Source organism: Pleurodeles waltl, chromosome 3_1 (genome assembly GCF_031143425.1).
Source record: "Pleurodeles waltl isolate 20211129_DDA chromosome 3_1, aPleWal1.hap1.20221129, whole genome shotgun sequence".
Lineage (NCBI taxonomy): Eukaryota > Metazoa > Chordata > Amphibia > Caudata > Salamandridae > Pleurodeles > Pleurodeles waltl.
This window is the reverse complement of record NC_090440.1, coordinates 164,347,251-164,371,541: the sequence shown is the minus strand read 5'-3', so window position 1 is coordinate 164,371,541 and position 24,291 is coordinate 164,347,251. Positions and strand designations below refer to the sequence as shown.

The window sequence follows — 24,291 nt, the reverse complement described above, 5'->3', positions numbered from 1 at the left end:
TGCAAGATTTGTGGAGTTTTGTAAAGACCATGGTCTGGAAATCAACTCACTAAAAACGAAATATATGGTTTTTGGAGACAAAAAGCACAAAATGAAAAGACCTGTTTATCTAGAAGGCGCCCCAATGGAAAGGGTAGGCACTTTTGACTATTTAGGTGTAAAATTAGAAGATTAGCACTACTGGCATGCCCACCTCCAGAAATCATTGATTTGTTTGAAGCAAAGGGCGGGCGGCATTGCAAGATTTGCAACCCGCTCCCCTAGCTTTGCTTTGACCCCAGCTCTTGAAATATATAAATCACAAGTGGGGGGGGGGGGGGGGTTTGTATGGTGCTGAGTTATGGGGCCACTGCAACCTGGAGGATCTGGCCAGTGCGGAAAACCAGTTCTTAAAGACGCTGTCAAGAGTGCCTTCAAGCACTCCCTCTTTGCCTATCCAATTGGATTTAAATCTTTTTTCAATCAACCAGATCGCTGCTTTAAGGCCACTATTGTTCTGGATCCGGTTATGGTCAACCGATGCTCTTATTCCATTTAGATGTGGGTTGCCCAAACTTATGGGCACTAATTCTAATGCTAAAATCAAGTGGTGTGCTTATGTTGAACGGTCCTTATTCCAGCTTGGCCTAGGGGCCTATTGGAAGGATCCTTCTTCTATTCCCAAAAATGCCATTCACACCTTGAAGGACGCTTTCTGGCTTAAAGTTCAAACTGCACAAATGGCTGAAGTTGCGCCCTCTTCTATGACTGACAAGTGTCTGCGTTATAAATGTCACTATGCGTTCGAGCCTTTTATGGATGCAGTACTCTCTCCACTTGCGCGTGCTCTTTTCATCAGATTTAGAATAGGGTCCCTTCCCTTGAGTTCTTTAACCTACAAATGGCCCAATTCTATCAACAAGTCTAAGTTATGTCCGATGGGATGCAAGTAGGAAGAGACTGATCTTCATGTTTTCTTTCAATGTCGTGCATATGGCAAACAGAGGGCCCTTTGGATTACTCCTTTATGTAAACAAATGGTTTTCAGGAACTGAACTGTCTATCTGCTGAGAGAGTACTCAAATCAGACCCATCTGTACAAATAGTTTGTTCTGTGGCAAATTCCTTGAATCAATTTGGCGTTTTAGATTAGCAATTTTAAAGAATAAGACTTTGTAGCAGATTTTAAAATTAAGCATATAGTGCATAGGTGTTGTATTTAAGTGTAAGTCCGTTTGTCTGATGTTTTAGTAGGGACTGGTTGTTTTTTAAGTATTATATTTATAGGAAAAGTTTTATGTCATTGTTTTATCTCGTTTTACTATCTTATTTTCAGGAGTTTGTAATTTGTTTTTTTTGTACTTGTATTTTTATTCTACTATTTCTCCCTTGGATTGCATGGCTCGTACTTTTATGGTATGTTGTTACCGAAATAAAGTAAATGATGATGATGATGATGAAAGGACCACAAAGTGGTAGTGTTCAGATCCGACTCTGAAACAAAGACATGTGTGACCACAGGTTAGGGACACAGAAACATCCATCTTGTAGGTTGGCAGACACCATCCAATCTTCTGCTTTTGGCACCACAAGAACCTCTGCTAGAAACATCATCATGCTGAACTATTTTTTTTTTTTTTTTTTTTTTTTGAGGTACCAGTTCAGAACCCTGAGGTCTAAGATTGGACTAAGACCGTCGTCCTTTTTGGGGATCGGGATGTACTGGGACTAGCACCTTTGGCCTCGGAACCAACTCCACAGTGCCTTTTTTGGAGAAATGCTAAAATATCCTGCTGTAGAACACACAGATGGTCTGGAGGCAGTGCATCAGTTCAAAGGTGGAATAGAGGAGGCTGTTGCTTGAAGCATAGGGAATACTTCCTTTTCACAATCAGAAAGAACCCTGCCTACTTGTGGAAAGGAGAATATCCATACGTCCAATAGGCTACTTTTGTTCTGACCAGGGGAAACTAGGGCTACTTCCCTGTAGTGGATAGGGAGGACCAAAAGGAGGAGGTGAGAGGCAGAGGAACGCACATGTTCATCCCTCCCTTTGACCTCTGTACTACTTATGCAAGGGGTTCACTTGTTGCTATTAATGTTGTTGGGCATGTTGCTGGCCTCAAAATAAAAACCTCTGGAGAAGCCTTGAAATTTCCAAAACCGCTGACCATCTCTTGTGTGGGTCTGGAAGGCTAAGTGATCTAGAAGTAGATTTACTGTCTTTAAATCTCTCCAAGGCATAATCAGCTTTTGTTTCAAAGAGGTGGGAGCCAGCTAAAGGAAGGTCCAACAGCTTTGTTTTGACATCTTGAGAGAAGCCAGAGCTGCGCAACCAGGCATGGGGGCATAGAGAGATCTATGTCCCCCATGGCTCTTGTAACCAGGTCCAGGCCAAACTGTAGGCACTGCTTGGCTGCAGCTTGAACATCCCTCATGTTGCAAAATAATAACAAGGTCTTCACAAAGTTAACTAAGGTGAGTTTATTTGCATCACCAATTCCACTCAGCTGTTTACTCAATGTTCTACGGTGACAGTTTGACAGGAGGGAACATTCAACCACACAATGAGGAAAGGGGAGAAGGGTGGAAGAAGGGAGACTGGACTCGGCCAGTTACCACCTGCATTCCAGAATTGGGAGCGAGGGTTAACACAATGGATAACTGAATTCAAGTAACTTCTGAAATAAGAATATATTACAACACCCCACTAGCTCTGAACAGTGACCTCGTAGATAATCTAGCAGATTAAGGATTAATGTTTGTTTCATGTCCCAGACAGCACACACATTAGGATGAGCCAGGCGGCATTAAAAGATTTAAGAGCCATGCTCCATGCAGAGAAGACCTTTGTTGCAAAGTGCTCCATCTTTCACAATTTCCTGTCTGCTGGCATGGTGGGAAAGGAATCCAATGCCAACTGAAAGGAGCGAGATGCTCGTACAACTAGGCTCTCTGGTGATGGATAAGAGGACAGGAAAGCCAGATCTCGCAGTTGGTCTGTAAAACCATGCTATTGATCTGTGAACTCTGATGGGAGTTGTTGACTGCTCCCAAATCACAAGCATAGGCTTTGTTAAAACGTTATTGAGGAGTAGCAATGGTTCCATAGTATGTGTCACTATATTGAGGAATTCTGTGAGGGTGACGGCTTTTGTCCCAGTAGAGGGCAGTTGGGAGGTCCAACATCTCTGCTTCCCTTTTTTTAAAAATTATATTTTTAAGTCAGAGGGGTAGGAGGTAGGAGGGGTGACGCAATCCCATTTGGGAAATATCGCTCTCATTACACCCCGGTATCAAGACCAATAGCATCTTTGAGGCCTGTAAAATCTGGGTCCAAGGTAGAATGGCTGCCCCATCATCATCTGGACTAGGGACATCCTGAGAAGTAGAGTCACCTTCTTCTATCAGCCATTGATTTTTCTCTGAATGGTGACGTAGACGCTCCATCAACGGGAATGACTTGTGGCAAGCAGGGAGCGATGCTGGTAGAATCAGTTCAGCAATAGGAGGCAAGGGATGTGATGGTGGCAGCATCAGTAGCGGTGCCAAGACAATTATCTGAAGTACCTGTGAAGTTGGATGCAGTGCCAGGGAGGTGACTAGGTCTGGCGCCGAAGACAAAGATGATAGGATTGCCAATGAAGCTAGCATCAGTTCCTGATAGTTGGAGTGGCACTTTTGTCCGAGTCTCAGCCCACATAACTGGAAGCAAGGCTGGGAATACAGTCAAAGGCACCAAATGGTGCGACGTCAGTATAAGTCTTCAAAATTAAAAATCATCAGACCGATGGCAGCAGTGGGTGCTCCAGAGGGGACGACCGATCTGCAGAAAGTGTCATGGCATTTAGGAACATCACTGGACCCATTCCAAGAGAGGAGAACTGAGGGTAAGGCTGATAAAGCAGAAGCCTTGATGTTGTTGCTACAGGCATTAGCATTACCAAGATCAAAACCAGCTGGTCAGATGGAGCCACACTCTATGAAGAGGCCAGAGGTCTAGATGACTTAATTTTCAAAGAGTGATGGCATTGAAATTCCTGCAGCCTGCTCTTCTCTTTTTTTTGCAGCTTCTTTGATTACTTTGACACTGTCAATGACTTGGACTTTTGGCACTCTCAACGTTCGTCCTGCGGGCTGGCCATGAACAGCTATGCCTTCCCCTCCTTTTTGACCTTGGGATGAATCCTCAGACATGAACTCACAGATGTTTGTGTTGTGATCATAACTCAAACACCAAAGGCAGATCTCGTGAGGGTCTGTAATGCCCATCACAGTCCATACATGGCTTGATATTTGACCGCTTGTGAGGAGACACTTCGCTACACGTGAAGAAGTTGTGAAAATCTTTGAGAACGGAGAAGGAGACAGCTCCAGATACCGTCAATGGCAAAGAGAAAAGGGGGCTGATGTCAGCATGCTGATGGGGGTGCATTAGGGCCCCAGTGATGTCAGAGATAGGGGTGCTGGCTCCATTTACCAGAGTGTGGGACCTCCTGCAGCATTTCTGGCTTCAGACTGTTGCCTGGAATAGTCAGAAGGTGAGGAATATGCAGTCAGAAATATCCATCAGAATACCCATTAAGATCAGCATATTAATAGCTGAAGCTGTGACTGAGCCTTCATCTGGTCAAGTGGGACTGTATTTGGGCACAAGAAATATCATGGCAACTGTTACGTTACCTGTGGACATTATGTGATTAATCTGAGGTCTTGAAGTTTTAGTTTAGAATATCAGGTCATAGTTAGGGAAGTGAGGATAGTGTCTGACATATGATGGCCATACCTGGATTTGTGACTAACACCCACGTCATAAAGCTGCAGCCTTGGTTCTTTATCAACATTTTAAAAGGTCACTTTATTAATAATGAATGTTTCCTTTCTGCTTAATCACCCTACATATTTTAGATTTTTAGATTTCAGTGAAAAAATTACATGTGCTGTTTTCATATGTCACATGACATAATTTCAAGTCATGTAAAGGGGCGGAAACGTTTTTGACCGATATGCTATTAAGGCAAGGAGTTAAAAAAATAATTGCCTAAAGTAATTTCCATTTTTGGAGACCCAATTAGTAGCACTGTATGCTAACCCACAATGTAGAACATCAAAAAGTGTATTTCACTAATGTAGCTTTTCTTTGTGTTTTCTATGGGCTGTGGATGAGAACCTGATTAGTCCAGGAAAGTAATCCAGGCTAGAATAATATTGCCTATGATAATAGATGCCAGGTGAACATGATGAGTTGATTTTTCATACCTCTGCTTCAACTCAGAGGAGATTTACTTTTTATACATTGCAAACTGTATATAAATGTTATTTACTAGGAAACTATGGGGGTGATTCTGACCCCGGCGGTCACGGACCGCCGGGGCCAGGGTCGGCGGGAGCACTGCCAACAGACAGGCCGGAAGGTGCCCCGCAGGGCATTCTGACCGTGGCGGTTTGGCCGTTGTCAGAAAGGGAAAACCGGCGGTCTCCCGCCGGTTTTCCGCTGCCCTATTGAATCCTCCATGGCGGCGCAGCTTGCTGCGCCGCCATGGGGATTCTGACACCCCATACGCCATCCTGTTCCTGGCGGTTCTCCCGCCAGGAACAGGATGGCGGTATGGGGTGTCGCGGGGCCCCTGCAGTGCCCATGCCAATGGCATGGGCACTGCAGGGGCCCCCGTAAGAGGGCCCCAAAAAGAATTTCAGTGTCTGCTTTGCAGACACTAAAATTCGCGACGGGTGCAACTGCACCCGTCGCACCTTCCCACTCCGCCGGCTCAATTCTGAGCCGGCGTCCTCGTGGGAAGGGTTTTTTGCACTGGGCTGGCGGGCGGCCTTTTGGCGGTCGCCCGCCAGCCCAGTGCAAAAGCCAAAATACCCTCAGCGGTCTTTCGACCGCGGAGCGGTATTTTGGAGGGGGGAAGTCTGGCGGGCGGCCTCCGCCGCCCGCCAGACTCAGAATGACCCCCTATATCTAGAAAAAACATTTAATGTTTGTTATATATCAGGTTTCATTTCAATAATGAACACTGACATGAATAAATTAAATATTTTTTATATAATGAAACCGAATTGTCCTGGTGTGAGCAATATACGTGTACAGTTCTATAAATAGAAAAGATATAGTCATGTTAAATCGACTTGAGACATTTGCAAAACACAGATAATATTCTAAGCCTGCCTAATCCTCTAAAAAGTACTCAGATCCTCCTTTAATAACTTTGCTTTGTACACAATTCATAAACTCACAGCCACCATATTACCTAACTAATAGGGGCTGCTTTGTCAAAAAAATAACCTAAACCTAAAACATAATCCAAAAAAGGTACTATTATTACATTAATTTTTAGACACAAACATAACTCAGTATCTTGGAAAGTACTGTCGAGTCACTGCTCTCTCATGTGGAACTCCATTGTACAGTCCGCTCAAGCCATTGCACATTTGCTGCTATTTAGACCAATATGGAAAACCTAATTCAAGCAAGCCTTTTGGCCAAAAACACAGACGCTCTTCACTTACAAAGCAATATCCAACCTTTAAAATGGGCTGTTCATGCATTAATATGATGTCACAACAAAGATGCCTAATACTGGAGCTATGACTGTAAAAGCTGAAAAGTATAATTTAACCCCCGCTCCCTTAATGCAATTATGCTGCTAGTTGAAAAGCGTGCGTACTATTAAACCAGGCACAAAGACAAAATAACATGTATTGTTACCTTTACTGAGGGCATAATCTTGCATACTGAGCCACAGACTATGAGCTGGCTCCTTTGTTGATCCCAATGCTAAATCGACAAAGACAGCAACTTCAGGTCGCAATGTAAAATCAAATGGTTTTTGTTCTTCGTTGCAAGAAAGAGCAACTTCCAGCAGGGAACTCATGTACTTATCTACAAAGAAAAAGTAATTAAACATTTCTCTCAGGGTACTCACACTTTTACTTAAATAAGTGGTAACATACTCCCCATATAAATAGCTTGAAATGCATGAATAACACAGTAGCAAGCAACTATGTCAGTTAGTAGGCAAAACCAACTTTATTACAACAAATAATTTAAATGTGTATAAATTATAGTTTCCTGGCTGATGCTTAGTGACAGTGACTATCATTGCCCTGTTTTACTACTTGGAGTGTGTATCCTTTAATGTGCCACGTGTGTTGCATTGCTTTGAAATGAACAGCTTTATTTAAATTTCTTTAAATAGCACCCTTGGCTTCAGGATTAACTAGGCAAAGAGCCTAGGGCTCAACCACATTTTCCTGTTAGCATGTATAAATTAGTATCTTACTCCTGAATTTCCAAGAGCAAGTCACGTTCATTACTGGGAGAAAACATTATAGATCAAACACCTGGATCTTATCAACAAGATAAGGGAGATGACCAAAAGTAAGTATATTGAACAATTGACTGCAGATTTTGATACCAGCCAATTGTATGGTGAGAACCAGTACTGATTCAACAAAACAGAAGAGATCAAGTTAAACTTACAAGATTTAGAAGTCTACCATGCAGCAAAAAGATGGAGAGAAAATTGAGTGCAGGGCAGAACTGAAAAGATTTTAATTTTCTTTTTTTCCAGGCAATGTGTGCAAATCTGAGTACCAAAAAGTTTCCATTAAAATGTCCCTTTTCAACCTGCTATGGTTTTAAATACATATAAACTGCACTGTAAGATATACAAAAAAAATAATTTCCATGTAAAATGAAATACCTAACTGAGGAGCTTCCATTTCTACACCATTGCCAAAAAGAGGAGATTTCAACCAGTAGGCGGTATCTTGTTCTTCAGGTGAGACAGGAGGTCCCTGTAGCATTCCACCAAGACAGCAGCCAATCAGCAAAGCAACAGTCCTCTCCAGGTCAACAAGCCACACCCACGACTGAGCTGGCTGTGGTAATGGTGTCCCGGCAGGATCAATGGGCTCCGTTCCACCTAGGAAGCAAACAGCAGAATGAGTAATTGGAAACTCATTACTTCTCACAATGACATAACAAGAAGTGCATTTGTAGCTCACTCTAATATATAGTCGTCTTGCAAGCTGGTGTTTAAATTAGGAAGTGTATGCTTCTAATAATTTCTAATTTAAGACTGTCCACACATATCCTAATGTTTCAACATTTAAATTACATGTTAAACAACTAAGGGTATTTTAACAGTGATGTTCTTCAAAGTCCATAACAGTTCATGTTCTGGCAGAAGTAGACATGCTCAAATATAATTGATAAATAGTTAAGCATCAATAATAATAAACCAAATCAAGAATTGCTTCTTCCATCATAAGTATTATTAAGGACTGTGCAGCTGGCAACAACACACATACTCCTTATCTGCATTTTTTATCTCTGCCTGTTGTGTCATACAGTGAGATGGGACACCTAGTCAATGATACCAGGTAGGTAGAGAGCATTATGATTATAATAAGTAAAGGCAATATGGAAGTAGTCAGTAACAGAATATACAGACTGTATTGTGCTAGCCAGGACTCGGAAAGTACTGAGTGAACACTCAACAGGAAGCTGTAAACACATAGATGTAGCGATGCATGTTATGTTCTTTGCTAAATTCAACTTACTTTGTAAAAAGAAAATGATAAAGTAGAAATAATCTTAGCATGAAAACATAACAATGGGATCGTCAACACTTCGGTACCATAATCCAGACACTTCCTGTAGCAAAAAGAGTCCATCTCCAAAGTAGGAACCATCCCTTCTCCCCATCCCCAATGCTAAAGAGCTGCTACAATCATGGCACCCGCTCATTTATCACATCTTCTTTTAACTAACGTTTACCCTTTTTGCAATCCAGCAAAGTAGACATTCAATATAAGGTTGTAGCTTCACATTTATAGTTAAGATTAATTCAAAAGAGATGCCCGCCTTTCTGCATAAAATAAAATAAAGATAACTTGGGTCTTTACTATGGCTGTTTAAACACTTTGTCAGTTTTGTAGAGCAGAAAATAGCAATAATATACCTAAATGACAAAACAAAGATGTTTAATAGTACATACCTAGAGAATACCAAGCTGAAAACATGAAGGTCTGAGTCAGTACTGCTGTGATTCAAAACTGAAGTTTACAGAGATTTCAGTGGCAGACAGTGCTGGTCATAAAATTGTAGATTATGGGTGTGTTGGGAGAAAGGGAAGCTAACTGATAAGATTGGCGGCATAAGTTCAGCAAGGTCAAGCACAAAAATAGTTTTCTGACAATAGAACACTAGAACGCAGATACAGTAAGTACTCCGCTGCACATCAGTAATATAATCACATTTTCCCAGCATTACAACAGTGATCCCTGTTTGATGACTAAGTGGCTGCAGCTCAGTAAAAGCAGCGTGCAGTCTCAGTCAGGACAGCGATATCTCGACATCTGAATGCACAACAGGTTGGCTGTCATCGGCCGGAGTCAACACCACTAACATTGGCGGATCTCAGGAAAGCCTGGGTTGGTGCAATGAAGTGGGAACTGGACCAAGGTTCGTCCAGAGCCCGGAACGAAACCAGGGACCAACTGGTGCAAAGGGCGGACACACGCGCCGAAGCCGAGTTGGTAGACCTCTTGCATCCTTGGGATCCTCAGGCATGCGAAAAGAAGCAAACATGGCAAAAAGCTGCAGTATGGCTTCACAAATTCCAAAAGTTTCTGCTGTGTAGACGAGGGCCATGGAAATTCAGGCTGCTGTGGGACTTGGGTCCAAATAGTTTCCGATGGAAACTAGCTGTGGGAGTAAGACTGAAAAGCACAATGACACCCTTGTGCCTTCACAGGAGATCAAGATTTGTGTTTCCTGATCCTGGATGGCCCTGGAGTGCATTAAGATGCAGTTACTGCAGGCCCTGGAGTCAACCACAGGCGCCACAGGCAACCCATGTGCAGGTCAGTCACAGATATCAGTTTGCAACATTTCTTACAAGCTTTAAATCCAGCAGATTTTGGTGGTGACTAGCTGCATGATTCTTATGAGCCAGCCATTTCACCAATCAGTGAAATAATTCAACACTGCCAAAAGATAAAATACAATGTTATTATTCCCAGATTCTCTACAGTGTGTCCAATAATTAGATCAGGGCTAAAACATGTTGCTCAACCCTACACATTAAATCCAAATAAACAAAGCTGGTGGAAAAAAAAGAAAGGAAAAACAATATTTTGTAACATCTCTAAACAACATAACTTCAGGAGAATATCCTTAGACCAGTCCATTCTTGCTGCTACTTTGTATAACCTTTGTAGGGAGCTGGGTTCCAGTTGCAACACACACACTTTTTGCCTGGCTTTTAGATGCAACATAGAATGAAGTTCACTGGGTTCCTGCTAAGCAGGTCCCCGGTGCCAATGTCCCTTACCTAAAACAAGACACCTTGTCACTTGATCCCCAAGTGCAATCCCCTTCAGCCTCCTCTAAGTCCCTAGTAAATGGTAGCCCTGGTACCTAGGGATTGGTTGCTGAAGAGGGCCCCTCAGAGCTGCAGCACACATTGTGCCATTCTGAGGGACCTAGCACCAATCTTATGCAGACTGCCATTCCAGGCTGCATGACTAGGTGCTCCAAAATTGAAAACACGACATGGCACACAGCCTGTGTGCCATGTCCCCCAACACTGTATGTAACAGATGTAAGACACCCCTCTAACATGCCTTACAGCCTTAAGGCAGGGTGCAATATATTACAGGTGAGGGCATATCTGCATGAGTAGATATGTCTCTGCTAAGACTTTTTCAATTCTCAGGCATGGTTAGTGACCAGGGAAGCCATTTTAAATACATGTGCTAGATAATGGTCACTACGAGTTCCCCAGCTACATGATGGCTTCACTAAAGATAAGGACATTTGGTATCAAACATCTCGTATTGATGAACTCACCCTGATGACAGTGTTGGATCTACTACTACCTACACCCAGAGAGCACCTTAGAGGTGCCCCCTGAAAACCTACCAGCTACTAGTGCGCTGACTGACTGGTCCTAGCCTGTTCAGCCACGTTAGACTCGTTTTTCAACCCCCATGCCCCTGCCCCAGCACTCAGACACAAAAGCCTGCACCGGGCAGAGGAGTTGGCATCTAACCCAAGCAGGATGGACATTGCAGGATGGGAAACTTCAAAGACCTAGCCGCCTTTGTAATGAAACCCAGGTCTCTCCAGATGGCAGAGATGCCAGACCCCCCTATCCTGACCCCTCTTTTGATGGAAGAACAGGTGGAAAAATTGGGCAGATTAGAAGGTCCAAAGATCCAAAACGTCCAAAATCAATAGCACATAAAAGGTAAATTGCATAACATGCTGTATCAATAAGAGAAAACTCCTTCTAATAACTGCAAAAACTTGATGCTCACTCTGTAGCCGAAAAGTTTGTGGGCCAACACAATATGGGCAGCACTCTGTACGGTGGAACACTGATAAGTTCCCCGTAAGCCTGTTCAACAATTAGTACACGCCTCCACAATAACTGACCTCGAAGGACTCTGCCCAAAAAGCTGACTCTCCCTGCAGCTGAGCCTCTAAGAAACCCAGGAGGACTGCCTGCCTTCCATAAAGACTCAAGACTCCTGTGAGCAGCGGACATGCTCTTCAACAAGGCCTCAAGAAGGGACGAACGGTGCCAACCAGGTTCCCCAGCTGTCCAGAGATGGGGTCCAGTGTGGTCTCACTCATCTTGGACTCACCCAAGTTGCATGCAGACGCTGCATGCAGGCCCCCTCTCCACAGTCTTTTGGTGAGATAAAACCTGACACCTACAGAAACCACTGCACCAGTCGCCCATGACCCGATCTGAGGTGGGTCACCGGTGCTAACAACGTCCTCTGGCTCCTCTGAGCTCGAGTCCATCCTGAGTCCACCCCTGACGGACTCCTAAATGGCACCTGCAGCCTCAACACGCAGGACTCCCTCCGACCGCAAGTACTCCCAGACAAGGAAACCCGATGCCTAAGGACACCCCTGCATCCATTGGCTCTGGGGAAAAGGACAGAAGGTGCACCTACATTCCCGACCACCCCACATCTACAACCTACCAGCTTGTTGTCCCGACTGGCTTCCTAGACAGAGCTTGCAGTCTGTTTGGCACGAGGATCAACACCAAATGAAGACCACAAGCAATCTGACACCTTACTGCACCCCTGCAACCAGCCTCCTCAGTGCCGCCTGGACTAACCTGCTGGTGTGGTTCTTATCAGTGTCCAGTACTTACCTTTACTATCCGAAGTTGGCCTCCTAAGTCGTTGTTAACCATTTGCTTGCTTAACATTATTTTCCTCCATAGGTTAACACTGAAGAACTCTGAGAATTGCACTAAGTGTTAATTTTTTAACCTAAAAAGTATTTATGCCTGAAAACATACTTAAGTGCTATTTTTCTAATTTTGCCTCGGATTTATGCTTTGAGTGTGTCTCTCATTTAATGCCTCTGTGAGTACAACAAATGCTTAGCACTACCCTCTGATAAGCCTAACTGCTCATCCATGCTACCACAAACTAGAGCATTAGTCCTATCTACTTTTGCCTCTGCAAACCAACTGAGGATCCAATGGACTATGCACAGCGAATGTCTTTTTAGTGCAACATATAGAGAGCCAGCTTCCTACAACCTTGTGTAACAAAGTTAGATTGTATTGGCCCCCTCAGGAAGAAAAATCAATCATTCCCTCTTATTTTCCTTTCTTTGAATGGCACCTTAGTTTGTGACTGTGCAGGTGTTTATCTTTGGATATATGTTTACAGAAATGAGGGTTGTTTCCCCGTTCGGTGGGGTTTTATCAGTTATTATAGGTTAGAAAGCCTAGATATGTCTAATCACTGATAGGCTAAGTCCTTTGAACAATTTGAGGATGGGTTTTATCTTCCAAAAGCAGAATGATACAGATATATACAGGTATACCATTAACTCCATGAACCTAGAAGCAAATAGGGCGCAAGTAGGAACTAGATTCCTTTCATGCGGTGCCTGCAGACTTGTATGGGATATCAGCAAGCTATATCTTGTATTAACCCCTTGACTTCCGGGGACGAACTGGGCTCGTCCTCAGCCACGGTTGCTGTGTGCCGAAGACGAGCCCAGCTCGTCCTGCACCCCGCCCACATCCGCCTGTTCGGGATGGAAGGCGAATTGCTTCCCCTTCCACCCCAACCACCCACAGTGACGTCTGATGACGTCTGTGCTGAGCTCATCAGATGTCACCTCCCATCCTGCTGGAAGCATGCTTTCAGCGCGATGAGGAAGAGACATGCTTAGCATTTCTCTTCTGCTTTGGAGGAGGAGGCAGGCAGAGGCATGAAAGGAAAGGCCTTTTCTTCCCTTTCATGTCTCTGCAAGCATTTCTGCTGCCCGATTGCGATGTAGAAATGCCCACTAGACACCAGGGATTTTATTTTTTTTCACACTTACTTATAAGGGGAATGGCCCCTTGGGCAAGGGCCACTCCCCAGGGGTGCAAAATATTTTTAGGCCTTTTCTGCCCCCGAGGGCAGATCCCCCTAGACACCAGGGATATATAGTGTTTCTCTTTACTTTGTTTTCATGTATGGGAAATGACCCCTTAGGCAAGAGTCGCCCTCCTGGGGGGTGGGGGGGGGCAGGGGGAGTAGGCAAATTGTATTTGGGGGGGGAGGAGGGAGAATATTTATTTTAGGCCATTTCTGCTCCCCTTGGGGGCAATTCGGCCTATTTCTATGAGGCAGATCAGTCCCGGGGGGGTGGTGGGTCAGAAACCACTTAGGCACCAGGGATTGGTGTATGTGTGTGTTTTTTTTTTTTTTTGGGGGGGGGGGGGGTGGATAGCCCCTTGGGCAAGGGTCGCTTTCCATGGGGGCACATTACTGTTGGCTATATCTACCTCCCCCCTTGGGGGCAGATCGGCCTATTTTTGGAAGGCCCATCTGTCCCCAAGGGGAGCAGAAATCCCATCAGAGACCAGGGAAGATTTTTTTTCTCCAAAACATCTCATCCCAGGGCAAGCAACAGGACATTTGATTATTTTGGTTTTACATTTGGGCCATGAGAGCTTGGCTAACTCTTAAAATCGTCACACTTGGAATGGTGAGGGCTGCACTTTTTGGACTTTGTGACACTGCCATGTAGAAAAATCCACAAGACCTAGACACATCTCAAATCTAAACATCTGGGTGAGTCCAGGGTGGTGTGGTTCACATGCACCCTGCACCATTTTCTTACCCACAATACCCTGCAAACCTCCAATTTTGCTGGAAATCACAAATTTTTCCCACCTTTTTTGTGATGGAACCTTCCGTAATCTGCAGGAATCCACATAATTCCTACCACCCAGCATTGTCTTATCTATACCAATAAAAATTCTGCCGCTCTTGTCTGCCTAAAAATGTTTTTTTTTTTCAAAATGCCCTTTGTGACCCGATTTGGTTCCCCCTCAAGTTCAACATGTTTTTGGCTCTTCCCTGTCACAGGCACTTGGCCCACTGACACAAGTGAGTTATCATTTTTACCGGGAGACAGAGGGGAACGTTGGGTGGTAGGCAATTTGTCCCGGTGCAGTGATCTCATGCAGAAATGTAGGAAACAGTGATTTTTTTTTTAGCTAAATTTGAGGTTTGCTGAGGATTCTGGGTAAGAAAACATTGGGGGATCCACGCAAGTCACACCTCCCTGGATTCCCTCAGGTGTCTAGTTTTCAGAAATGTTTGGGTTTAGTAGGTTTCCCTATATGGCTGCTGAGCCCAGGACTAAAAACTCAGGTCCCCCCGCAAAAACAGGTAGTTTAGTATTTGATAATTTTGATGTGTCTTGGGGCATTTCCTTTCGTAGGCACTAGGCCTACCCACACAAGTGAGGTACCATTTTTATCAGCGGCTTGGGGAAATGCTGGATGGAAGGAAATTTCTGGCTCCTCTCAGATTCCAGAACTTTGTCACCGAAATGTGAGGAAAAAGTTTATTTTTTTGGGGGCCAAATTATGAGGTTTGCAAAGGATTCTGGGTAACAGAACCTGGTGAGAGCCCCGCAAGTCACCCCATCATGGATTCCCCATAGGTGCCTAGTTTTAAAAAATGCACAGGTTTGCTAGGTTTCCCTAGGTGCTGCTGAGTGAGAGGCTAAAATCCATAGCTAGGCACTTTCCAAAAAACGTGTCAGATTTCAATGTAAAAATCTGATGTGTCCATGTTGAGTTTCCTGTCGCGAGCGTTAGGGCTACCCACGCAAGTGAGGTACCATTTGTATCAGGAGACTTGGGAGAACACAGTATAGTATAACAAGTGTTGTTGCCCCTTGTCTTTCTCTACAATTTTTCCTTCCAAATGTAAGACAGTGTGAGAAAAAGACGTCTATTTGAGAAATGCCATGTAATTCACATGCTAGTATGGGCACCCCGGAATTCAGAGATGTGCAAATAACCACTGCTTCTCAACACCTTATCTTGTGCCCATTTTGGAAATATAAAGGTTTTCTTGATACCTATTTTACACTTTTTATATTTCAGCAAATGAATTGCTGTATACCCTGTATAGAATGAAAACCCATTGCAAGGAGCAGCTCATTTATTGGCTCTGTGTACCTAGGATTCTTGATAAACCTACAAGCCCTATATATCCCCGCAACCAGAACAGTCCAGCAGACGTACCTGTATATTGCGTTAAAAAATCTGACATTGCAGGAAAAAGTTACAGAGTAAAACGTGCAGAAAAGGTGCTTCAATTTCAATTTCTCTTTAACCCCTTCTGTGCCTTGGACGAGATGATCTCGTCCAAGGCTACAGTTCCCCTGTGCCTTGGACGAGATCATCTCGTCCTAGGCACAGGGGAACTTGGGGGCGCGCTAGCGCGCCCCCCGTGCACCCCCCTTCCCCCCCCAAGTCGGGATGGAAGGGGAAGACCTTCCCCTTCCACCCCCGACCCCCCCCACCCCCCCCCTGTGACGTCAGCGCGCGAGCGCGTGCTGATTTGTCACAGGGGCCTCCCTAGTCGCGCTGGAAGCTCCGCTTCCAGCGCGATTGAAAAAGAAATGCAAAAGCATTTCTTTTTCAATCACTTGGGAGGTCCGGAGGGGCTTCAAAGGGAAGGAAAAGTATTTCCTTCCCTTTGAAGTCCCTCCGAGGGTTTCAAAAGCCAGATTGCTTGCAATCCGGCTTTTGAAACCCCACTAGACACCAGGGATTTTTTTTATTTTTATTTAAACACACAAAGGGAGCGACCCCTTGGGCAAGGGTCGCTCCCAGGGGGGGGGCATTTTTTTGAGAAGGCCTTTTCTGCCCCCCCTGGGGGCAGAAACCTCTAGGCACCAGGGACCATTTTTTTTTTTAAATTTTTTTTTATGTTTCATTTCTTTTTTTTTTGGTGGGGAGCGACCCCTTAGGCAAGGGTCGCTCCCCTTGGGGGAAAATTATATTTTGGCCATTTCTGCCCCCCTTGGGGGCAGATTGGCCTATTTTGATGAGGCCAATCTGCCCCCAAGGGGGGTAGAAACCACTAGACACCAGGGAATTTTTTCTTTGCGTGAATTTCACGAAAAGGGAGCGACCCCTTAGGCAAGGGTCGCTCCCTGGGGTGGAGGGCAATTTATTTTAGGCCAATTCTGCCCCCCCCTGGGGGCAGATCGGCCTATTATTAGGCCGATCTGCCCCCAGGGGGGGCAGAAACCTCTAGGCGCCAGGGCACATTTTTTTTTTGTGTTTTTTTTTTTTTGTTGTGTCTTTTTTTTTAGAGATGGGGAGCGACCCATCAGGCAAGGGTCGCTCCCCTGGGGGGCAAATTGTATTTAGACCATTTCTGCCCCCCTGGGGGCAGATTGGCCGATTTTAGGTCAATCTGCCCCCAAGGGGGCAGAAACCACTAGGCACCGGGGATTTGTTTTGTGGCGCCAATGTCACGCATGGGGAGCGACCCCGTAGGCAAGGGTCGCTCCCGGGTGGGGTGGGGGGGGGCAAATTTATTTTAGGCCATTTCTGCCCCCCCGGGGGCAGATCGGCCCAATATTAGGCTGATCTGCCCTCGGGAGGGGCAGAAACCTCTAAGCGCCAGTGCAATTTTGTTTTTGTTTGTTTGTTTGTTTTTTTAGAGATGGGGAGCGACCCATCAGGCAAGGGTCGCTCCCCTTGGGGGGCAAATTGTATTGAGGCCATTTCTGCCCCCCTTGGGTGCAGATTGACCTAAAATCTGCCAATCTGCCCCCAAGGGGGCAGAAACCACTAGGCACCGGGGATTTGTTTTTTGGCGCCAATGTCACGCAGGGGGAGCGACCCCGTAGGCAAGGGTCGCTCCCCTGGGGGGCAAATTGTATTTAGGCCATTTCTGCCCCCCCTGGGGGCAGATCGGCCTATTATTAGGCCGAACTGCCCCCAGGGGGGGGCAGAACCCTCAGGGCACCAGGGCAAATTTTTTTGTTGTGTTTTTTTTTTGGTTTGTTTGTTTTTTTCGAGATGGGGAGCGACCCATCAGGCAAGGGTCGCTCCCCTGGGGGGGGGGGCGGGAATTTATTTTAGGCCATTTCTGCCCCCCCTGCGGTCAGATCGGCCTATTATTAGGCCGAACTGCCCCCAGGGCAAATTTTTTTGTTGTGTTTTTTTTTTTTTGTTTTTTTTTTTTCGAGATGGGGAGCGACCCATCAGGCAAGGGTCGCTCCCCTGGGGGGCAAATTGTATTTAGGCCATTTCTGCCCCCCTTGGGGGCAGATTGGCCGATTTTAGGTCAATCTGCCCCCAAGGGGGCAGAAACCACTAGGCACCGGGGATTTGTTTTTTGGCGCCAATGTCACGCAGGGGGAGCGACCCCGTAGGCAAGGGTCGCTCCCGGGGGGGGGGGGGGGGGGGGGCAGATTTATTTTAGGGCATTTCTGCCCCCCCCCCCCCTCCCGGGGCCGGCTGAGCTAGAGGCCAAACTCCACAGGTAGGCACTTTGCAAAAAACACCTCTGTTTTCTGTGAAAAAAATATGTTCTGTCCACGTTGTGTTTTGGGCCATTTCCTTTCGTGGGCGCTAGGCCTACCCACGCAAGTGAGGTATCATTTTTATCGGGAGACTTGGGGGAACGCTGGGTGGAAGGAAATTTGTAGCTCCTCTCAGATTCCAGAACTTTCTGCCACAGAAATGTGAGGAACATGTGTTTTTTTAGCCAAATTTTGAGGTTTGCAAAGGATTCTGGGTAACAGAACCTGGTCCGAGCCCCGCAAGTCAGCCCTCCTTGGATTCCCCTAGGTCTCTAGTTTTCAGAAATGCACAGGTTTGGTAGGTGTCCCTAGGTGCCGGCTGAGCTAGAGGCCAAAATCTACAGGTAGGCACTTCGCAAAAAACCCCTCTGTTTTTTTCCAAAATTTAGGATGTGTCCACGTTGCGCTTTGGGGTGTTTCCTGTCGCCGGCGCTAGGCCTACCCACGCAAGTGAGGTATCATTTTTATCGGGAGACTTGGGGGAACGCTGGGTGGAAGGAAATTTGTAGCTCCTCTCAGATTCCAGAACTTTCTGCCACAGAAATGTGAGGAACGTGTTTTTTTAGCCAAATTTTGAGGTTTGCAAAGGATTCTGGGTAACAGAACCTGGTCCGAGCCCCGCAAGTCACCCCTCCTTGGATTCCCCTAGGTCTCTAGTTTTCAGAAATGCACAGGTTTGGTAGGTTTCCCTAGGTGCCGGCTGAGCTAGAGGCCAAAATCTACAGGTAGGCACTTCGCAAAAAACACCTCTGTTTTTTTCCAAAATTTAGGATGTGTCCACGTTGCGCTTTGGGGTGTTTCCTGTCGCCGGCGCTAGGCCTACCCACGCAAGTGAGGTATAATTTTTATCGGGAGACTTGGGGGAACATAGATTAGCAAAACAAGTGCTATTGCCCCTTGTCTTTCTCTACATTTTTTCCTTTCAAATATAGGAGAGTGTGTAAAAAAGACATCTATTTGAGAAATTCCCTATAATTCACATGCTTGTATGGTCACCCCGGAATTCAGAGATGTGCAAATAACCACTGCTCCTCAGCACCTTATCTTGTGCCCTTTTTGGAAATGCAAAGGTTTTCTTGATAGCAATTTTTTACTCTTTATATTTCAGCAAATGAATTGCTGTATACCCGGTATAGAATGAAAACGCACGTCAGGGTGCAGCTCATTTATTGGCTCTGGGTTCCTTGGGTTCTTGATGAACCTACAAGCCCTATATATCCCCGCAACCAGAGGAGTCCAGCAGACGTAACGGTATATTGCTTTCGATAATCTGACATTGCAGGGAAAAGTTACAGAGTAAAACGTAGAGAAACATTTATGTTTTTTTCACCTCAATTTCAATATTTTTCTTTTTCAGTTGTTATTTTCTGTAGGAAACCCTTGTAGGATCTACACAAATGACCCCTTGCTGAATTCAGAATTTTGTCTACTTTTCAGAAATGGTTAGGTTTCTGGGATCCAGCATTGGTTTCATGCCCATTCCTGTCACTGACTGGAAGGAGGCTGAAAGCACAAAAAATTGCAAAAATGGGGTATGCCCCAGTAAAATGCCAAAATTGTGTTGAAAAATTGGGTTTTCGGATTCAAGTCTGCCTGTTCCTGAAAGCTAGGAAGCTGCTGAGTTTAGCACTGCAAACCCTTTGTTGATGCCATTTTCAGGGGGAAATCCACAAGCCTTCTTCTGCGGCCACTTTTTCCAATTTTTTTGAAAAAAACGAAATTTTCACTGTATTTTGGCCAATTTCTTGGCCTCCTTCAAGGGAACCCACAAAGTCTGGGTACCTCTAGAATCCCTAGGATGTTGGAAAAAAAGGACGCAAATTTGGCTTGGTTAGCTTATGTGGACAAAAAGTTATGAGGGCCTAAGCGCGAACTGCCCCAAATAGGCAAAAAAAGGCCTGGCACAGGAGGGGGAAAAGGCCTGGCAGCGAAGGGGTTAATTCAGCTGTTAGTTTCTGTAGGAAAACCTTGTAGGATCTACACAAATTACCCCTTGCTGAATTCAGAAGTGTGTGTACTGTTCAGAAATGTTTAGCTTTCTGGGATCCAGCATTGGTTTCACACCCATATCTGTCACTAACTGGAAGGAGGCTTAAAGCAGTAAAAACGAGGTATATCCCAGTAAAATGCCAAAGTTGTTTTGAAAACTGGGGTTTTCTGATTCAAGTCTGCCTGTTCCTGAAAGCTGGGAAGATGGCGATTTTAGCCCTGCAAACCCTTTGTTGATGCCATTTTCAGGGAAGAAACCACAAGCCTACTTCTGCAGCCCTTTTCTTAAAAAAACGAAATGTTTGCTATATTTTGGCTAATTTCTTGGTCTCCTTCAGGGGAACCCACAAACTCTGGGTACCGCTAGAATCCCTAGGATGTTGGAAAACAAGGACGCAAATTTGGTGTAGGTAGCTTATGTGGACAAAAAGATATGAGGGCCTAAGCGCGAACTGCCCCAAATAGCCAAAAAAATGCCTGAGGGAGAAAAGGCCTGGCAGCGAAGGGGTTAGCAACATGCTGAAGGTTCAGACAAGAAAGGAAGAAACTACAGCTCCACTAAGCATGGGCAAGGTAACTGAAGATTTCCCTCAATGAGAAGCAATTAGATGATATCCTCATCCACACTAATAACTTTGCGACTCATACAGGGAGCAGGGAACCTAGGTCAAAAATACTCTATTACATCAGGACAAGGTTGCACAGACAGGTCATCAGGGGTGAGGGACATCGGAAAGGATGTCAGAAGGATGGGATTTTAACACATCATTATATCCGTTGGGTCTGCCCCGGATGCAGCCTTTTTGGAACCTAGGGCTCAGTAGAGACCTATCCTCTACATGCTGGGCTGAGAAGGTCAGGTTATTTCCCACCTTCTACTAACTGCGAAACAAACGTATGTTATCTCTCTGGGGCCAACGGATGATCCCCACAGAAAACAAGTGAATTTGACACTTTTAGGGGATTGTGGAAATTTCAAGGCTATCGAAGATGGCCCAAGGTAAGGGAACATACTTTACCAAGCTTCGAGGCCCATTGCTAGAATTCTTTGGAAAAGAATATAGGGAACTGCACTGCCTTAAGAGGCTCTGTTGACGAGCTACCCCCCTAAAACTATTAGAGGGAAAACCCCTAGTGCTCCAAGAAATACAGGCAGCGATCCATCTTATGGCCAGTAACAAGGTCCCAGGAACTGATGGGCTCCCCAGTACAATACTATGAGAAGTTCAGGGACACCCTCCCTCCCAAGTTACTTGATGTTTACCAGGAGGATCACCAGTGGGGTAGGTTGCCAGACTCCTTATGTGAGGCCCTCATCATGATTCTGCCCATGTCAGGAGACCCCTTAGAAGTGAGCTCCTATAGCCCTCTGTTTGTTAAAAATTGATTATAAGATCTTGAGAAAAGTGCTGGCAAACTGACTGCTCCCAATGCTCTGAATGCTGGCCTACATTGACCAACAACCCTCATAGAGCCACCTCCTATAATACTCGCCGACTGTGCCACATTATAGGTGCAGTTGAGGGATCAAGAGAGCTCCCAGTCACAGTCTCCTTGGACTTAGAAACATCTTTTGACACTCTAGGGTAGTCCTATTTCATGTCTGCCCTTAAGGCCCTGGGAATGGGACCAGAGTTCCTGGGCTGGGTTAAATGTTATACAGCACAGCGGGCCAGGGAGTGAACGGGTTGTCAAATACCGCATCAAGTCGACATTGGCAAGGGTACAAAGCAGGGTTGCTCCCTCTCCCACATCATTTTCACATTGGCCATGGAGTCCCTGGACACCTGGCTACAGGTATGGGCTCCTAACCAGGGGAGATGAGAGTGAGGGGGGGAGGGGGTGAAGACAGCTTTGGCACACAGTTTCGCTGTACGCGGAAAATGTCCTGGTCTACATACGAAACCCTGGGTTTGAGCTGCTGGCTCTTTTTGATCTTTTAGATGTCTTTGGCAATAGGGCAGACCTTAGAGTGAATTGGGGAAAATCCTGTATCAGAATCTGGCTGTCAGCTCTGACAGTTTGAGATGTTCAGGTAGCTAGGAATTAATATACATCAGTCCGACAAAGATCTCCTCGACGGAAACAACGGCCTGGAAGTACTGGCACAATTTCACAGAGGCACAACTATAATGGCCTATGCGTTGGCTGGCCGGAGACTCAACAGGCAAGATAAGGTCAGTCAGGGAAGAGCTGGGCAACTTGGGTAAAGTAGAGTGTAAAGAAATGGCTCCCTGTTGCAGTTACCCCCCACTTTTTGCCTGATACTGATGCTGACTTGACTGAGAAGTGTGCTGGGACCCTGCTAACCAGGCCCCAGCACCAGTGGTCTTTCACCTAAAATGTACCATTGACTCCACAATTGGCACAACCCTGGCACCCAGGTAAGTCCCTTGTAACTGGTACCCCTGGTACCAAGGGCCCTGATGCCAGGGAAGGTCTCTAAGGGCTGCAGCATGTCTTATGCCACCCTAGGGACCCCTCACTCAGCACAGACACACTGCTTGCCAGCTTGTGTGTGCTGGTGGGGAGAAAATGACTAAGTCGACATGGCACTCCCCTCAGGGTGCCATGCCAACCTCACACTGCCTGTGGCATAGGTAAGTCACCCCTCTAGCAGGCCTTACAGCCCTAAGGCAGGGTGCACTATACCACAGGTGAGGGCATATGTGCATGAGCACTATGCCCCTACAGTGTCTAAGCAAAACCTTAGACATTGTAAGTGCAGGGTAGCCATAAGAGTATATGGTCTGGGAGTCTGTCAAAAACGAACTCCACAGCTCCATAATAGCTACACTGAATACTGGGAAGTTTAGTATCAAACTTCTCAGAATAATAAACCCACACTGATGCCAGTGTTGGATTTATTAAAAAATGCACACAGAGGGCATCATAGAGATGCCCCCTGTATTTTACCCAATTGTTCAGTGCAGGACTGACTGGTCTGTGCCAGCCTGCTGCTGAGAGACGAGTTTCTGACCCCATGCGGTGAGAGCCTTTGTGCTCTCTGAGGGCAGAAACAAAGCCTGCTCTGGGTGGAGGTGCTTCACACCTCCCCCCTGCAGGAACTGTAACACCTAGCAGCGAGCTTCAAAGGCTCAAGCTTCGTGTTACAATGCCCCAGGGCACTCCAGCTAGTGGAGATGCCCGCCCCCTGGACACAGCCCCCACTTTTGGCGGCAAGTCCAGGAGAGATAATGAGAAAAACAAGGAGGAGTCACTGGCCAGTCAGGACAGCCCCCAAGGTGTCCTGAGCTGAGGTGACTCTGACTTTTAGAAATCCTCCATCTTGCAGATGGAGGATTCACCCAATAGGGATAGGAATGTGACCCCCTCCCCTTGGGAGGAGTGGCAAAGAGGGTGTACCCACCCTCAGGGCTAGTAGCCATTGGCTACTAACCCCCAGACCTAAACACGCCCTTAAATTTAGTATTTAAGGGCTCCCCTGAACCTAAAAATGTAGATTCCTGCAACTTACAAGAAGAAGAGGACTGCTGAGCTGAAAACCCCTGCAGAAGAAGAAAGAAGACACCAACTGCTTTGGCCCCAGTCCTATCGGCCTGTCTCCTGCCTTCTAAAGAAACCTGCTCCAGCGACGCTTTCCCCAGGACCAGCGACCTCTGAATCCTCAGAGGACTGCCCTGCTTCAAGAAAGACTAGAAACTCCCGAGGACAGCGGCCCTGTTCCACAAAGACTGCAACTTTGTCTCAGAGGAGCAGATTTAAAGACCCCTGCAATCCCCGCAAGAAGCGTGAGACTTGCAACACTGCACCCGGCGACCCCGACTCGACTGGTGGAGAAACAACACTACAGGGAGGACCCTCCGGCGACTCCAAGACTGTGAGTAACCAAAGTTGTCCCCCCTGAGCCCCCACAGCGACGCCTGCAGAGGGAATCCAGAGGCTCCCCCTGACCGCGACTGCCTGACTCTAAAATCCCGACGGCTGGAAAAGACCCTGCACCTGCAGCCCCCAGCACCTGAAGGATCGGAACTTCAGTGCAGGAGTGACCCCCAGGAGGCCCTCTCCCTTGCCCAGGTGGTGGCTACCCCGAGGAGCCCCCCCCTTGCCTGCCTGCATCACTGAAGAGACCCCTTGGTCTCCCATTGATTTACATTGGAAACCCGACGCGTGTTTGCACACTGCACCCGGCCGCCCCAGTGCCGCTGAGGGTGCACTATTTGTGTGAGCTTGTGTCCCCCCCCGGTGCCCTACAAAACCCCCCTGGTCTGCCCTCCGAAGACGCGGGTACTTACCTGCTGGCAGACTGGAACCGGGGCACCCCCTTCTCTCCATTGAAGCCTATGCGTTTTGGGCACCACTTTGAACTCTGCACCTGACCGGCCCTGAGCTGCTGGTGTGGTGACTTTGGGGTTGCTCTGAACCCCCAACGGTGGGCTACCTTGGACCCCAATCTTAACCCCGTAGGTGGTTTA

The 24,291-nt window shown here is 46.3% G+C and overlaps 1 protein-coding gene across 12 annotated transcripts in view; it reads right to left on the bottom strand.

Annotated features, from left to right (window-relative positions):
• HERC1 (HECT and RLD domain containing E3 ubiquitin protein ligase family member 1) overlaps window positions 1-24,291 on the bottom strand; it is a 1,155,039-nt gene that overhangs the window by 972,703 nt on the left and 158,045 nt on the right. For all 12 annotated transcript variants that reach the window (XM_069222059.1, XM_069222062.1, XM_069222061.1 and 9 more), the window contains exons 18-19: window positions 7,689-7,910; window positions 6,692-6,865 (exon numbers count right to left, since the gene is read on the bottom strand). In XM_069222059.1, the coding sequence (XP_069078160.1) occupies window positions 6,692-6,865; window positions 7,689-7,910 (396 nt within the window). The remainder of the gene's footprint in view (window positions 1-6,691; window positions 6,866-7,688; window positions 7,911-24,291) is intronic.